At 58.5% G+C, this 13,161-nt stretch overlaps 1 protein-coding gene across 2 annotated transcripts in view; it reads right to left on the reverse strand.

Moving 5' to 3' along the window:
* Positions 1-13,161, reverse strand: part of MPPED1 (metallophosphoesterase domain containing 1) — a 50,367-nt gene that overhangs the window by 6,141 nt on the left and 31,065 nt on the right. For both annotated transcript variants that reach the window (XM_058673391.1, XM_058673392.1), the window contains exon 4: positions 4,908-5,133. In XM_058673391.1, coding sequence (XP_058529374.1) covers positions 4,908-5,133 — 226 coding nt within the window. The remainder of the gene's footprint in view (positions 1-4,907; positions 5,134-13,161) is intronic.

Below are 13,161 nucleotides of genomic sequence, written 5' to 3' on the forward strand. Positions count from 1 at the left end.
CAGGCCCTGCCTCCAGGGCCATCCCAGCTTCCGCTGCTACCTGTCCGCTCTGCCTGCATCCCTCTGAGCGGCTGGGCACAGGCATGGGGCAGGGCGCAGAGGTGTACGGGGGAGGGCAGGTCCACCTGCAGCCACAAGGCACAAGGTTGCTCGCTGCAGGGCAGGGCCGCACTAGGCCCGGAATCCTGTCCGTCAGCACAGCACGGGCCTCACTGCAGCAGCAAGGCGAGTGGAGCCGCGGAGCAGGGTCCCTGTCACTCCCGTCTAAACCCCCAGACACGGAGAACCACTCGTCTTTTGTTTGCTGGGCTTGTGCGGCGGTGGGGCGGGGCAGGGGGAGGCCACTGATGCTCTCAGACATCCATCCCATGTAGCAGACCATGTATGTGTGCCAGGGCCCTCCATATGGAGTGTCCCCGAGACCGGGGGACAGAAGACCAGGCTGGGAGAGGACAGAAGTGTGTGCATGTGTGTACATGTGTGGGACGTGCTGTGTGAATGTGTGCACGTGTGCAGCTGTACTTATGTGCATGTTAGCATGCGTGTGCCTGACGAGCATGTGTGTCCAAGCGCATGGATCTGTGTGCTGTGAGGAGGTGAGTGTGCTGGGCACTGCATGCTTGTGTATACTGTGTGTGTGCTGGAGTACACACCGTGTGTGCACGTACAATGTGAAGGTGTGTGGCACAGTGGCACTCAGGCCTAGGAGCCCAGTAGCCCAAATCTGTTCCCTTCCGGGGTCTGCAGCCCAACTGGGGTCACCAGGCGCCAGGCCCAGGATGCCAGCCAGGACACCCCAGCTGCAGAATACCACTGCCTCTCCCTGGGCACATGATGCCCAGGGCTTGCCATCTGTCCTGGACAGGTGATGTGGAACAGTCCCTGAGAGTCCTCTGGGCACCACGCCGTGATCCCTGGGAACCTGCAAGGAACAGGGAACCTCACTAGAGGGGTGTTGCTGCAGCCTGTGCCACCGGGGACAGAACCCAGCGGCTGTGCACAAGGGGGCTGCGAGAAGAACCTGGGCGCTAATCACAGGGCCAGGCTCCTCCACCAGGGGGCGCAAGACCCTGAGTGCCAGCCTCAAGTCACGGGGTGTCCTCCTATCTGACCCTGGACTGGCCTGGAACCACCAAGCCAGGAACCCCGCCTCCGCAGCCTGAAGCACATGCCAAAGGGCACCCCTCAAAACTGGCCTAGCCCTAACACCCCAGAAACGCCAAGGAAGCCGGGGCGGCTTAACTGAGGCAAAGCCAGGCCCTGGGGACCGGGTCAGGAAGGGCAGGCAGGAATCCCCCCACCCAGGGGCCACTCTAGGGACCTCGCCCATAACTGGGGAGTCTCCCATTTCCAGAGCAGGGGTTCAGGCCAGCCTCCCACCACTCGCCAGGTCCGCTGGGGGCAGCCATCAGGACAGAGCCCCTCACCCAGCCCCAGGCCCGGCCACCCCGTATCCAAGTTCACTGTCTCAGCAGGTTTCAATTCCTTCTTTCAAAATACCAGGAGCGATGGGGCCAGATGGACTAGCTGCATGCCAATTTCACCCTCTCCCTCACTTTTTTTTTTCCTCCAAATCAAGGCCGTTCTCAGTTAAATGAGAACAAAAAATGCATCCAGAACCCATAAATGCACGCGGTATGGATGTGGGTTTGTTAACTCTTGGGATGCTGCCACAGCTCCGCTCTGCGTCTCTCCCACGGCGGCCTCAGGGCTGCTTGCAGCAAAGGCCCCACGCTGCGGCTGCACCACGAGGGACCAGCAAGGACCGACTGAGCCCTTCACAGCCCACCGTGCCCTGCGAGTGGGGGCAGAGACAGGAGGGTGGCAGCACACCCAGCCTTGCTGAGGGCTTCTGCCCTCCTGGCATGCCTGGACCAGGCTGGGGACAGCAGACCAAATGGGGAGCCCAGTACGCAGGAAGCAGCGGGAGCCTGGATCAAAGGCCTGCTAGCAGCCCAGGACGAGGCCACAGGAAGAACGGCAACTTCTGGGATTCCCACTGCCTGGCACACAGCCGATCATTTATTCATTCAACAAACATTTGTGCTGAGCCAGACACTGTGCTAGGTACCAGAGTGAAGGGCCCTGGCCTCAGGGGGCCTCCAATGTCCTAGAGGGACAAAGGGAAGAAGCAGATTGCTGGCCGGCTGGGGACACAGGTGGCAGTGCAGAGCCACAAGGGTAGCAACTATACACTGTGCTGTGCAGAATAAGCCCACAGTGGGATCCCTGCCTCACACCATAGCACAGCCACTGGACCCAACACGGTGACAATGAAGGCGCGACACAGAAGCCCCACCCCCCCTGCCCCGGCCTCAGGGGGGCAACGGACACTAGACAGACCCACGGCCAGGCCAGAGAGTGTGGTATGGTCACCCAGGGGGCCAGGCCAGTGCACGGAACTGCGGCAGGGCTTACGGTGTGTAATGCTGTGTGACCTAACACATGGCACACCACTGCTGGTGTGTGCATGTGGCATGTGTGTGAACATACATGTACACATACTCTGTGTGTGCAGGAAAGCATGTATGTGGTGTGAACATGAATGTGAATGTATATACATGCGAGTATTCGACAGCATGTGTGGATGCGTGTGTAGACTTGTATACATGCTATGAACATGTGTGTGGGCTCTGTGTGTGTATGTGCAGCAGTACGCACCTCGGTGCTCCATACTAGAACGTCCGGCGCCTGGTGGTTAGCTCAGCCAGCTGCGTGCCCGGCAGAGCACCCACCTCCATTCCCAGCCCCAACCCCACGCAGCAGGGCTGACCAGGGCCGCATTCCCGCATTTGGAGAGGCCCAGCCAGGGGGAGCTCTGTCTCTCTCATCCCTTTCTCTCCCTCTCTGCCTCCCTGCCTCTCCTACAGTCCATGGTGGATAACAGACGCTGCTCTCGGGAGCTGTTGCAGGGACTGAACAAGAGCACACACCAAAACCTCGCACTGGCGCTGACCTTCTGGTCCAGGGCGTCCTGGCAGTGGGTGCCAGCGCCTGGACAGCAGAGCTAGACCCTCCCCCTGGGGTGCAGGTACATCACCTCCACTGTAGCCTTGGGGCCCGGAGGCTGAGGGGACAGGCCTCTAGGGCATGGCGACACTGAGCAGTTAGGCTCCTGTCATTTGCCCACCACAGCCTGCAGGGTGCTGTGCACGGGCAGGCTCCCGGGACTCTGCCCATGGGTCCCCGTGCACAGGTGACCTCCAGCTGTGGGCAGAGGAACCATGCCTGCTGACATGGCGGGAGGTGGAGGGTGCGAGAAGACACCTGCCCCTGCCCCAGGGGGCCTGTGCCTGCTTAGTGCTCCTGCCTGGCAGGCCCACTAAGGCCACCCATCAGCTCCCGCTGCCCTTGTCACAGCCTGGCTCGTCACATCTAAAGCCACAAGGACCAGACCTGCACTTTGGCCCAGGTACCCTGAGCTTGCCCAGAGCTGCAGCTCCTGCTGTCCCTGACCTCGGCCCGCAGGTGCAGCTTTGCCTGAACCCCACACACAGCACCGCAGCACCCCACATGCCAGCCAATATGCTGGGGGCAGGGGACAGAAAGAGGGAAATCCCAGCCATCTGAGCTTCAGCATGATCCTTGTCAGCTGTGCCACCTGCCTCTGCCACACGCCATATGCCAGGGCGGCTGGTGCCGCAGAGCTGCGTGCCTGGTCCGGACTTGGCAGACAGTTGAGGGGCACAGCCTCTAAACCCTTCGCCTCTCTCCCAGCTCAGCCCTCACCCTGTGTCAGAACTAGCAGCCATGTTGGGAAGGCCTGTGACTGCGAGTGGCTTCCTGTAGCAGCCCCCAGGGGGAAGACCGCCACCGAGGCGCCCTGTCCACCAAGGGGACCCTCGCAGGGCAGCGTCCCCCTGCTCCAAACACCTCCATTCACCTGCCCGCCCCTCGGCTTGTCGAGGGTCCGCAGCCTCTCGCTGAGGAGGGGGGCCTGACAGCCACGCAGGTTGAGTTGCACAGCACTGCTCAGAATCCGTTTCCTGGCACCACGGAAGCAGGCGCCATCAGCTTGCACAGTAGGAAGCTCAGTGAAGGCCATGCAGCCCACAAGCCCGGGCTCCCCAGCCACGCCCGGCTCCCCACCCCGAGGCGCCCGAGGCACTCCACAGCCTGCATGGAGGAGGGAACCCGGCTGCCGGTGAGCTGTGGGCACTGGGGCTGCTGGCGACCCCAGGCATGAGTCGCTGGGTCCTCTCCTGCTCCTCCTCTCCTCCTGTGGAGACTACGCCCCCTCTAACAGGGAGCCCTCCTGGATCTCCCCAAGCCCCCTGGGCTCAGCTCTCCGTCCTGAAGCCACTCGCTCTCATGCGCATACCCCTTGTTGCCCGGCCCACCCACCTGCTGGCTGTCCAGGCCCACCAGAGCCAGCTGCTCTGGGGGAGTCATGAGCGATTCAGGGTGGCCCCTGTCAGCCTTGTTCTCCGCACCCACAATCCTGTGTCCCACATCCTGGGCTCCTAGCCAGGCCATGTGGGAAGGACAGACGGGAACCTGAGAGAGCTGACACCTCAGCCTGGGGCCGCCTCCCCACCCCACGGACGCCCACTGAGGATCAGGACACATCCTCCCGGGAGCTGTCTGGGACCCGGCCACACTGGCACGGACCCGACCCCTTCCCTACACCCAGCGCCCTGTGGGCCTGCAAGGGCCAGTCAACATGTCCATCTGCGTAATGGGATGAAACCAACCCTGAGCAAGGATTAGCAGTGACATTGTTGGAGCCTTTAGTTCATGGGGAATTGTCCAGAAATCATTCGCTGCCATGGCCACTATCACAACGACATGATCATCATCGTGGCATCCACCATTGTCACCATCAGGCCAACGCCACTCTCACCAACACTGTCCTCACCACCTCCCTCCCAGGGGCCCCCACAACGCAGGCCCCCCCGGACACTCACCAGGGGGCGCCGTAGACCCGGAAGCCACGCACCGTGACCTCCGAGTCCTGCAGGTAGACGCAGTTGGTGAGCAGCGACTGCACGTTCTCATAGTTCTCTGGCTTCAGCTTGGACACGGACGGGAAGTAATAGAAGTCCTGCTTGATGAGGTCGGCCATGAACTCCTGGTCGAAGGTCAGCTCGTGGTTGCCCGCGATCACGATCTTATATTCGTAAGGCAGGCTGCCTGCAGGGGCGACACACACACACACACACACACACACACACACACACACACACACGCTGGCACTGGACTCCATTGCACCTGCTTCAGAGCCCTCTGTGGGGACAGAATTCCAGAAGCCCCACAGCTCCCCACCCGAGGCGGGCCTGTCTCCTGGACACTGAGGCTCCCACACGGGAGCAGACCAGGGCAAGGCAATGATGCTGCTGGCCACAGGACACATGCCCTTCAGCGTCCGGCACGCACCACCACTTTCCAATTTAATCACAATCAAGAACCCCTCCAGGCACTCCTGCTCACAGCCCTTCTGGCTATGACCTGCACAAGCCACCCAGCCACGTGTCCAGCAGGATCTCCACACCGGTGGGCTGCAGGTGTGCCCCCTCCTCTGCAGGTGTGAGATGACACGCTGGCCACGAGGTCTCGGCCCCGATGTGAGCCTCCCAGGGAAACAGAGCACAAACACCTGCCCTGCCAGTGTCTCCCCACGTGACAGAGGACAGAACGTGGGGACACACAGCGACTTTTATGTTAGGAAAGAAGGGGCCGGCCTGCGGCGCAGAGGGTTACCCCACCGCTGCAGCTCCAGCATCCACACAAGCATCGTGCCGGTCTGGTTGATCTGGGGCAGTTCCCTGCAAATACCCCTGGCAAAGCAGGGGCTGCGTGCGTGTGGAGCCCCTGAGCCCACATGGGAGGGCCAGAGGAAGCTCCAGGCTCCTGGCTTTGTCCTGGCCCAGCCCCAGCTTTTGTGGCCATCTGGGGAGTGAGCCAGACACTGCTCTCTCTGAAACTCTTGCCTTTCAAATAAATGTTTTTTGAAAAGTCAGCTTCTCCGGGCCAACTTGCCCACAGATATATTTTGTTTGGCACATTTTTATTTAATTTAATTGTTGCCAGTGTTAAAAATTTGAAAGATGCCCAATCAAACTTCATCCTTTCTGCTTCTAAAATAAATAAAACATAGCATTTGGCCATCCTGGCCCAAGCGGGAAAAGCTGAGTGATGTGTCATCTGTGGGCAGGATGAACATATCCACTTTGCCACAATCTCCACTGGCCCCTGCTGTCCCCCACCTGTCCACTTCACTGCTAGAGGGATTGCCCACCCCTGGGCAGTGTCGGGCCCTGAGTGTTGAGGGACTGCCCACCCCTGGGCGGTGTCGGGCCCTGAGTGTTGAGGGACTGCCCACCCCTGGGCGGTGTCGGGCCCTGAGTGTTGAGGGACTGCCCACCCCTGGGCGGTGTCGGGCCCTGAGTGTCGAGGGATTGCCCACCCCTGGGCAGTGTCGGGCCCTGAGCCTCGCACTTGTGCCAGCCACAGAAGGAAAGGGACCAAGTTCCTGGCATGTGGTGCTCCCTGCTGGTCCGGGGGGGTGGGCTCATCATGCCCATCCCCCTCACTGCCCCTCACCACAGCCTTCCTATTGGGCCAGGCTCAGGGGTTCCTACTCTCTGCTTGGGGTGTGTGGGCTGGCACAACTGGGAGACCCACTGGAGGACAGAGCAGAGGCCCGGCCCTTCCATGGAGCCACCTGTGTGTGCCCATGTATGGGACCCTCTAAGGTAGCTGAGGACAGTAAAGCTGAGAGCCCCCTACCCTACTGGGGGAGAAGTGACCTGGGCAGGGGTCCCCCCAGACAGTGTGGTAGAGCCCACTGCCTTGGTGGGGGGAGGCCCACTTCACAGCACCCACCCATCCCCTCCAAGAGCCCCCCAAGTGGGGGCTGCAGTTGCTGTCCACATCTTCTCTCTAACTGACCGCAGGCGTATCTGGACACAGGAGCACCCAGCCCCACGCCACCACTGCATCTTTCAGGCGCTGCCTCGGACCTGGGGACTCGCCAGCCGCACAGAGCCCACGTTCAGGCTTGAGCCACCTCCATGACCTACAGAGTCCACACGCGGGCCTGAGCCGCCTCCACCATCCACAGAGTCCACACGCCGGCCTGAGCCGCCTCCACCACCCACAGAGTCCACGCGCGGGCCTGAGCCGCCTCCACCACCCACAGAGTCCACGCGCGGGCCTGAGCCGCCTCCATGACCCACAGAGTCCACGTTCAGGCCTGAGCCGCCTCCGTGACTCTCAGAGTCCACGCACAGGCCTGAGCCGCCTCCATGACCTACAGAGTCCACACGCGGGCCTGAGCAGCCTCCACCACCCACAGAGTCCACGCATGGCCCTGAGCCGCCTCCACCACTCACAGAGTCCACGCGCGGGCCTGAGCCGCCTCCACCACCCACAGAATCCACGTGCGGGCCTGAGCCACCTCCATGACCCACAAGGACTAATATCCTTGTTTCATGCCTGGCAATGGGCTGCCCTGGTTACACAGGTCAACAACTCAGCCATCAATAGCCTTAGTGCCAGAGGGACGCCAGCCAGCCAGACCCTGCGGTAGCATCCCAGCTTAGCACACTGGGGCTCAGCAGGTGGGCAGGGCACACGCATATCCCAGACAGAGCATGCCAGTAGGGGTGGGGAGGGGGCTGCACGGGGGTGGAGGGGCAGACGGGCACATGTGTGCTTACCCACCAACACAGCTAAGTATCCCAGTGCCCAGCAGGAAGCGAGCTCACCCTATCCTCAGAAGCTGGTCCCTGTTCTAACTCACTTGCTCGGGTCAGCTCTCCAAGGCCTGGCTGGGCCTAAGCTGTGACGCAGCCCCTTGCTGAGGCTCTGTGGGGTACCCAAAGGTCGGGTGACAAGTCAGTCAGAGATCAGAGAGGGGAAGGGACTTGCCCAAGGCCACACAGCAGACAGAGGACGCCAAGCCTGGGAACCCCAGCCTCCCGCCAGGCTCTGGAAACAGGCTGACCTACAGCCATGGGCTGGCCAGGTAAGGCCAGTCTGGATGGCTGGGCCAGGGAGCCATTCTCCCAACCTCAGACGGGGTACCAGCTCTTCGACCCCAGATCCCTCCTTGCAGGACTGGCAGACACTGCTTCGTGTGGGATTCTGTGTGAGAAGGCGGGGCTGCCTTCCCAGCTGGGATCCTCGCAGATTCTCAGTGACTCAGAGCTCAGGGAGGGGAAGGATGGGGGTCTGCTCTGTGCTTTGATCCCTCACTTGCCCCATTGCCCCAGCAACCCAAGCTGCAGGAAGCCCATGCAAACCCGGCTGAGCAAGATGGACCCAGTTGGAGCCGGCTGCATCTCACTGCCCAGCCCCAGCAGGTGCCTCCCAAGCAGGTCCCTCCCGTGCATACGCCAAGCCTGCGCGTGCTCCCTCCGCACAGCGCCATCCATTAAACCCAACCAGCTCTGCGCCTGTGCAGTCCGGCAGGGCACCCACACTCTCCAAACACAGGAGCTGCAATCAGACAAATGCCCACTTAACGGCTCCTTCCGCCCAGAACGCAGCCAAGTGGAGGGAATAAGAAGCCGGTGGAACCCAGTCAGATGGCGTGTCTAGTACATCGTTGATTGGTCTGTGTTCAGAGCCACAGGCACCTGGGAGCAGCAGGTGCTCTGGGATAGCCTGGGAGCTGGGGAGGGTCGTCCAAGTGCACCCGAACCTCAGTGGAGCGCTGGTGTCAGAGGCAGGCAGCCAGGGGGAGCCACAGGTACACACCCGTGGCCCTGCACCAGCACGCCCCTGTACCTGGCAGGGAGCAGCCACTGCAGTGACGCTCGGCTCAGGTGAGAAGCAGGAGGGTGGAGACGGGGGACACCCATCCCTCCCGCCCTCAGCAGGCACCCAGAAGTAGGGCTAGGGCCACTGTGACAGGCCCCTGGGTCCAAGGGGACAGGCTCGCCTGTCTCCCAGGAGTTCGACTCTGCCCACCCAGTGCCCGGGGACCACACCTTGCAGGCCCAGGCTAGCAGACCCTGCCCCCGTCATGGCAGCTCTGCGCATCCAGCGTGGGAGGCTTCTGGATGCTGGCCGCCCACATCTAAAAGGCAAATGTGATTCCTCTTCTGTTCAGTCCTAATAGCCCAAATGTTTAAGTTGGGAACATTTGCTTTCCCTGGGCAATGTTTGAGCAACAGGCACACCCAGTCCCGACCGTCTGCAACTGCTGGTCTCTGCCACCTCCGCAGGGCACATGTGCCTAGGGCTGGACGCACCAAGATCTTCCGCTCCTAAGAAACAGGGCTGCTGGGAGTCACAGGGATTTGGGGACCTACTACCTGGGAAGCCACCGCAGGCCCCTTAGTGTCCCTCAGAGAGACCCCAGCTGGCAGCCATCCCCCTGGGAAACCCGCTCAGAGTTCCAGGCTTCTGTGTTGGCTCAGCCCAGCCCAACCCCGGCAGCCGCTGTGGCCATTTGGGGAGTGAACAAGGAAACACAAGATCTCCCTCCAACTTTTCACTCTGCCTTTCAAATACATTTAAAAAATCAATCTTTAAAAAAAAAAAAAGAGGCCAGGTTAGACTCAGGTCACTCCCAACTCACTGTGCATTGGGGAGCCAGGCCAGACCCCTCAGGCTCTGTGTACCCCTCTTCAACAAAAGGAGGTGAGGACCACACCCCTGGCAGGTGTGTGCAAGGCTGTGGACAGGGCCCCCTGGCAGGACCCACAGGCACTGCTTAATGGAATGGGCCCAGGCAAGCAGGGCGAGAGGGAGGGGCAGGACAAGCCTACGACCGGAGGGTTGGGAGCTGGGGAGAGGCCCAGCTTGAGGCTGCGAGGAATGGCAGGCCCAGGAGCCAGTGGGGGGCTGGAAGGACCCAGGCCTCCCCTTGTACCTGCCCCATTCTCCCGAGAGGGAGGGGCTCTCCACAAAGCCTCAGCAGGAGGGGAGGCGGGAGGCAGACCACTGGAGCCACAGGAAGCTGAAACAGCAGCTCAGAACTCCTCGGTCCCCCTACTCGGCAATCAGCTCCGTGGACCAGGCTGGGACAGACAGCGGGAAAGCGGGTGAAGATGGGTCTTGGAGGAGAACCAAGAGGCCAGCATCAGAGCTCACCACCTAAATGGGAGGCTCCCGGGACTGCAGCCAAACCCACATGGCACACTACATACCATATACACACACTACACATGTGTCCCATACACTATACACTACACGCATGTGCCACATACCACACACTACACACTGCGTATACTGCATACATACAGTGCACGTGTGTCCCACATACTACACACATGTCCTACATACCACATACTATACACACCACACACTACATGTAGCATGCACCACGAATGTCTTGCACTATGCTACACACTACATGCTATACACATCGCACACACACTCAACACACTCCATATATACCATCAGCTACACACATCACACATGTACGGCACACACCTGCACAACCCCACAATCCCATGTCCTGCACACACACAGTACACAGAGAGGACTCAGAAACACCCAGATGCCTACGTCCCCCATACACAGACACACACACACACACGTGTCTCAGAGAAAAAAGAACCCAAACTGAAAGAGGTAGAAGCCAAACAAAAAAAATGAAACCAGAGAAAGGGGGGCTGAGGCAGCAAAGAGAAATCTGGCCCTCGGTGAGATGAGAGGCCACTGCCCCCATGTGTCCCAGAGCACCACCATCTAACAGACACTCTGGGAAACAGGCAAGAACGGAGCAGGCTTTAAGGTCAGAGCTATGACGCCGCCCCAGGGGACACACGGAAGAAACCAAGAGGCCCGGTCCCAAGTCCAGCCCTGGGCCACACGCTGCAGAAGATGACAGACTGGGAAAACCAAGAGGACCCAGGGAGGTCCTACCTCGCGCTTGTTCTGCCAACTGGGTCACGGTCAGGACAGATGGCAAGGCAGGAAACCCAGCTGGGCCACTCCTCCGCGGTTGCAAGAGCTGTGGTCACTCACTCAAGCACGGGGCCTGGGAAGCCGTGGAGGCCATCCCAGCTGCCAGGAGTCAAGGAGACACCTCTTGTGCCGCTTCTAATCCCCACACAAAGTGTCACTGGCAGGTGAAGACAGGTAAGTGCCTGCCGAGACAGGTGGAAGTTGGCACAGAGAGGTGGGGATTCAAACCCAGGTCCACCAGGGCCTGTGAGTTCTCCCTGTCTGCCTCTAACCCAATACTCCAGGATGGTCCAAATTCGAAACTTTCTGAGAACTAACACAAAGCCACAAATGGAAAGATCCACATCACGACACAATGATGCACGGATCGCTGAGAACAGGAGGACGTTTGGGGAAACTTGTGAGATAACCATATCAAAAAATAATCTGGATACAGAAAAACTGGAAGCCATACACAGCTTTCCACCATATGCAATTTTTACAAATTCCCAAAGCACCCTTGTCTGTGTGGCATTTCCAAAAGGGCTTGCCCCAAGATCAATATATCTTTGAGCCTCATTTTTGAAAGCAAAATTTTTAACTGTGCGAGGTACCCTCCAGTCCTAAAATGACTTCAGGCTACATGCATAAGATATACATGAATTCATGCTTGGACTGGGGTCTCCTTTCCTGTATAGCTCACATATGTTCAAATGCTCCAAGATGATGTTACAACTGCTTCCAGTCCCAAGCAGTGCGAGTCGCTGGGAGCGCCAGCATGTCGGGGAGTCACAGGTTTGAGACACAGAAGATCTCTTCCCAACTAGTGGCAGACAGCCAAGCTGATGGAACAGAAACATGAGTGACCACACAGGACCAAGAGCACAGACTCCTGACCTGGCCCAGAAATGTCACCAAGAGCAAGAGCTAGGGCGAAGGGGCTGATTTCCTTAGCTGGAAAACTGCTTTAAAATATCCAATTCCAGGCCTGGCACGATGACTTAGTGACTAAATCCTTGCTTTGCAATCACCAGGATCCCATATGGGTGCCAGTTCATGTCCTGGGTGCTCCATTTCCCATCCAGCTCCTGGCTTGTGGCCTGGGAAAGCAGCGGAGGACAGCCCAAACCCTTGGGACCCTGCATACATGTGCAAGACGTGGAGGAAGCTCCTGGCTTCAGATCAGTTCAGCTCTGTCCATTGCAGCTTGGGGAGTGAACCAGCAGATGGAAGGTTTTTCTCTCTGTCTCTTCTTCTCTATATAAATCTACACATCCAATAAAAATAAATAAATCTCTTTTCAAAAATCCAGCCTCAGGGACAGCATTGTGGGATGGAAGGTTAAGCCTCCCATAGAAGCACCTGTGTGAGCCCCAGCCACTCCACTTCTGATCCAGCTCCCTGTTAATGCACCCAGAAAGGGAGAGGAAGGTGAGCCAAGTGCTCAGGCCCCAGTCACTTATGTAGGGAACCTAGAAGAAGCTCCTGGCTTCGGCCTGGACCAGTCCCAGCCATGGCAGTCGTTAGGGCAATGAATGAGTGGAAGATCTCTCTTTCTCTCTCTTACTTACTCACCCTCTCTGTAACTCTTTGAAATAATATTTTTAAAAGCTCAGTTTCAAGGGCCAGCACTGTGACATGGTAGGCTAAGCCTTCACCTGTGACACTGGTATCCCAGATGAGCAATAGTTCAAGTCCCGGCTGCACCACTTCTCGTCTAGCTCCCTGCTCATGGCCCGGGAAAGAAGCAGAGGATGGCCCAGGTTCTTGGGCACTTACACCCTCATGGGAGACCCAGAAGCTGCTCCTGGTTCCTAGATTCAGGCTGGCCCACCTCCGGCCATTGCAGTCATTTGGGGAAGTAAACCAGTGGACGGAAGACTTCTCTGTCTCTGCTTCTCTGTAATCCTTCTTTTCAAATAAAAATGTAAAGACTTTGTTTTATTTGCGAAAATGACAATCTGGAACAAGGAGGCATGGTTGATTAAGGAAAAAAAAGTTGCTACATACTCTTCCAGAGGAAACTCATATAGTGAACTCACTAAGCTATGTCTTTGGATCACTAGAAATACATTCAAGGACTGAAGGAAGCTACATATAAAGAAGTCAAGGAAATTATTAGGACGATGCTCTGTCAAAAAGAGACTATAAGGAGACTTGCAAAAAAAGAAGCAGCAAGTTCTTCCATTTGTATCATGCAAAGTGTAACCAACTGACAATTTCATCACAGTCTCAGCAGGTGGTACCTTGCACGAGGAATAAGTTCAGAGTATCCAGTCTCGAAGGAATGAGAGAGAGAGAGAAACCGCTTCAGCCCAG

This window comes from Ochotona princeps, chromosome 15, assembly GCF_030435755.1.
Source record: "Ochotona princeps isolate mOchPri1 chromosome 15, mOchPri1.hap1, whole genome shotgun sequence".
NCBI lineage: Eukaryota > Metazoa > Chordata > Mammalia > Lagomorpha > Ochotonidae > Ochotona > Ochotona princeps.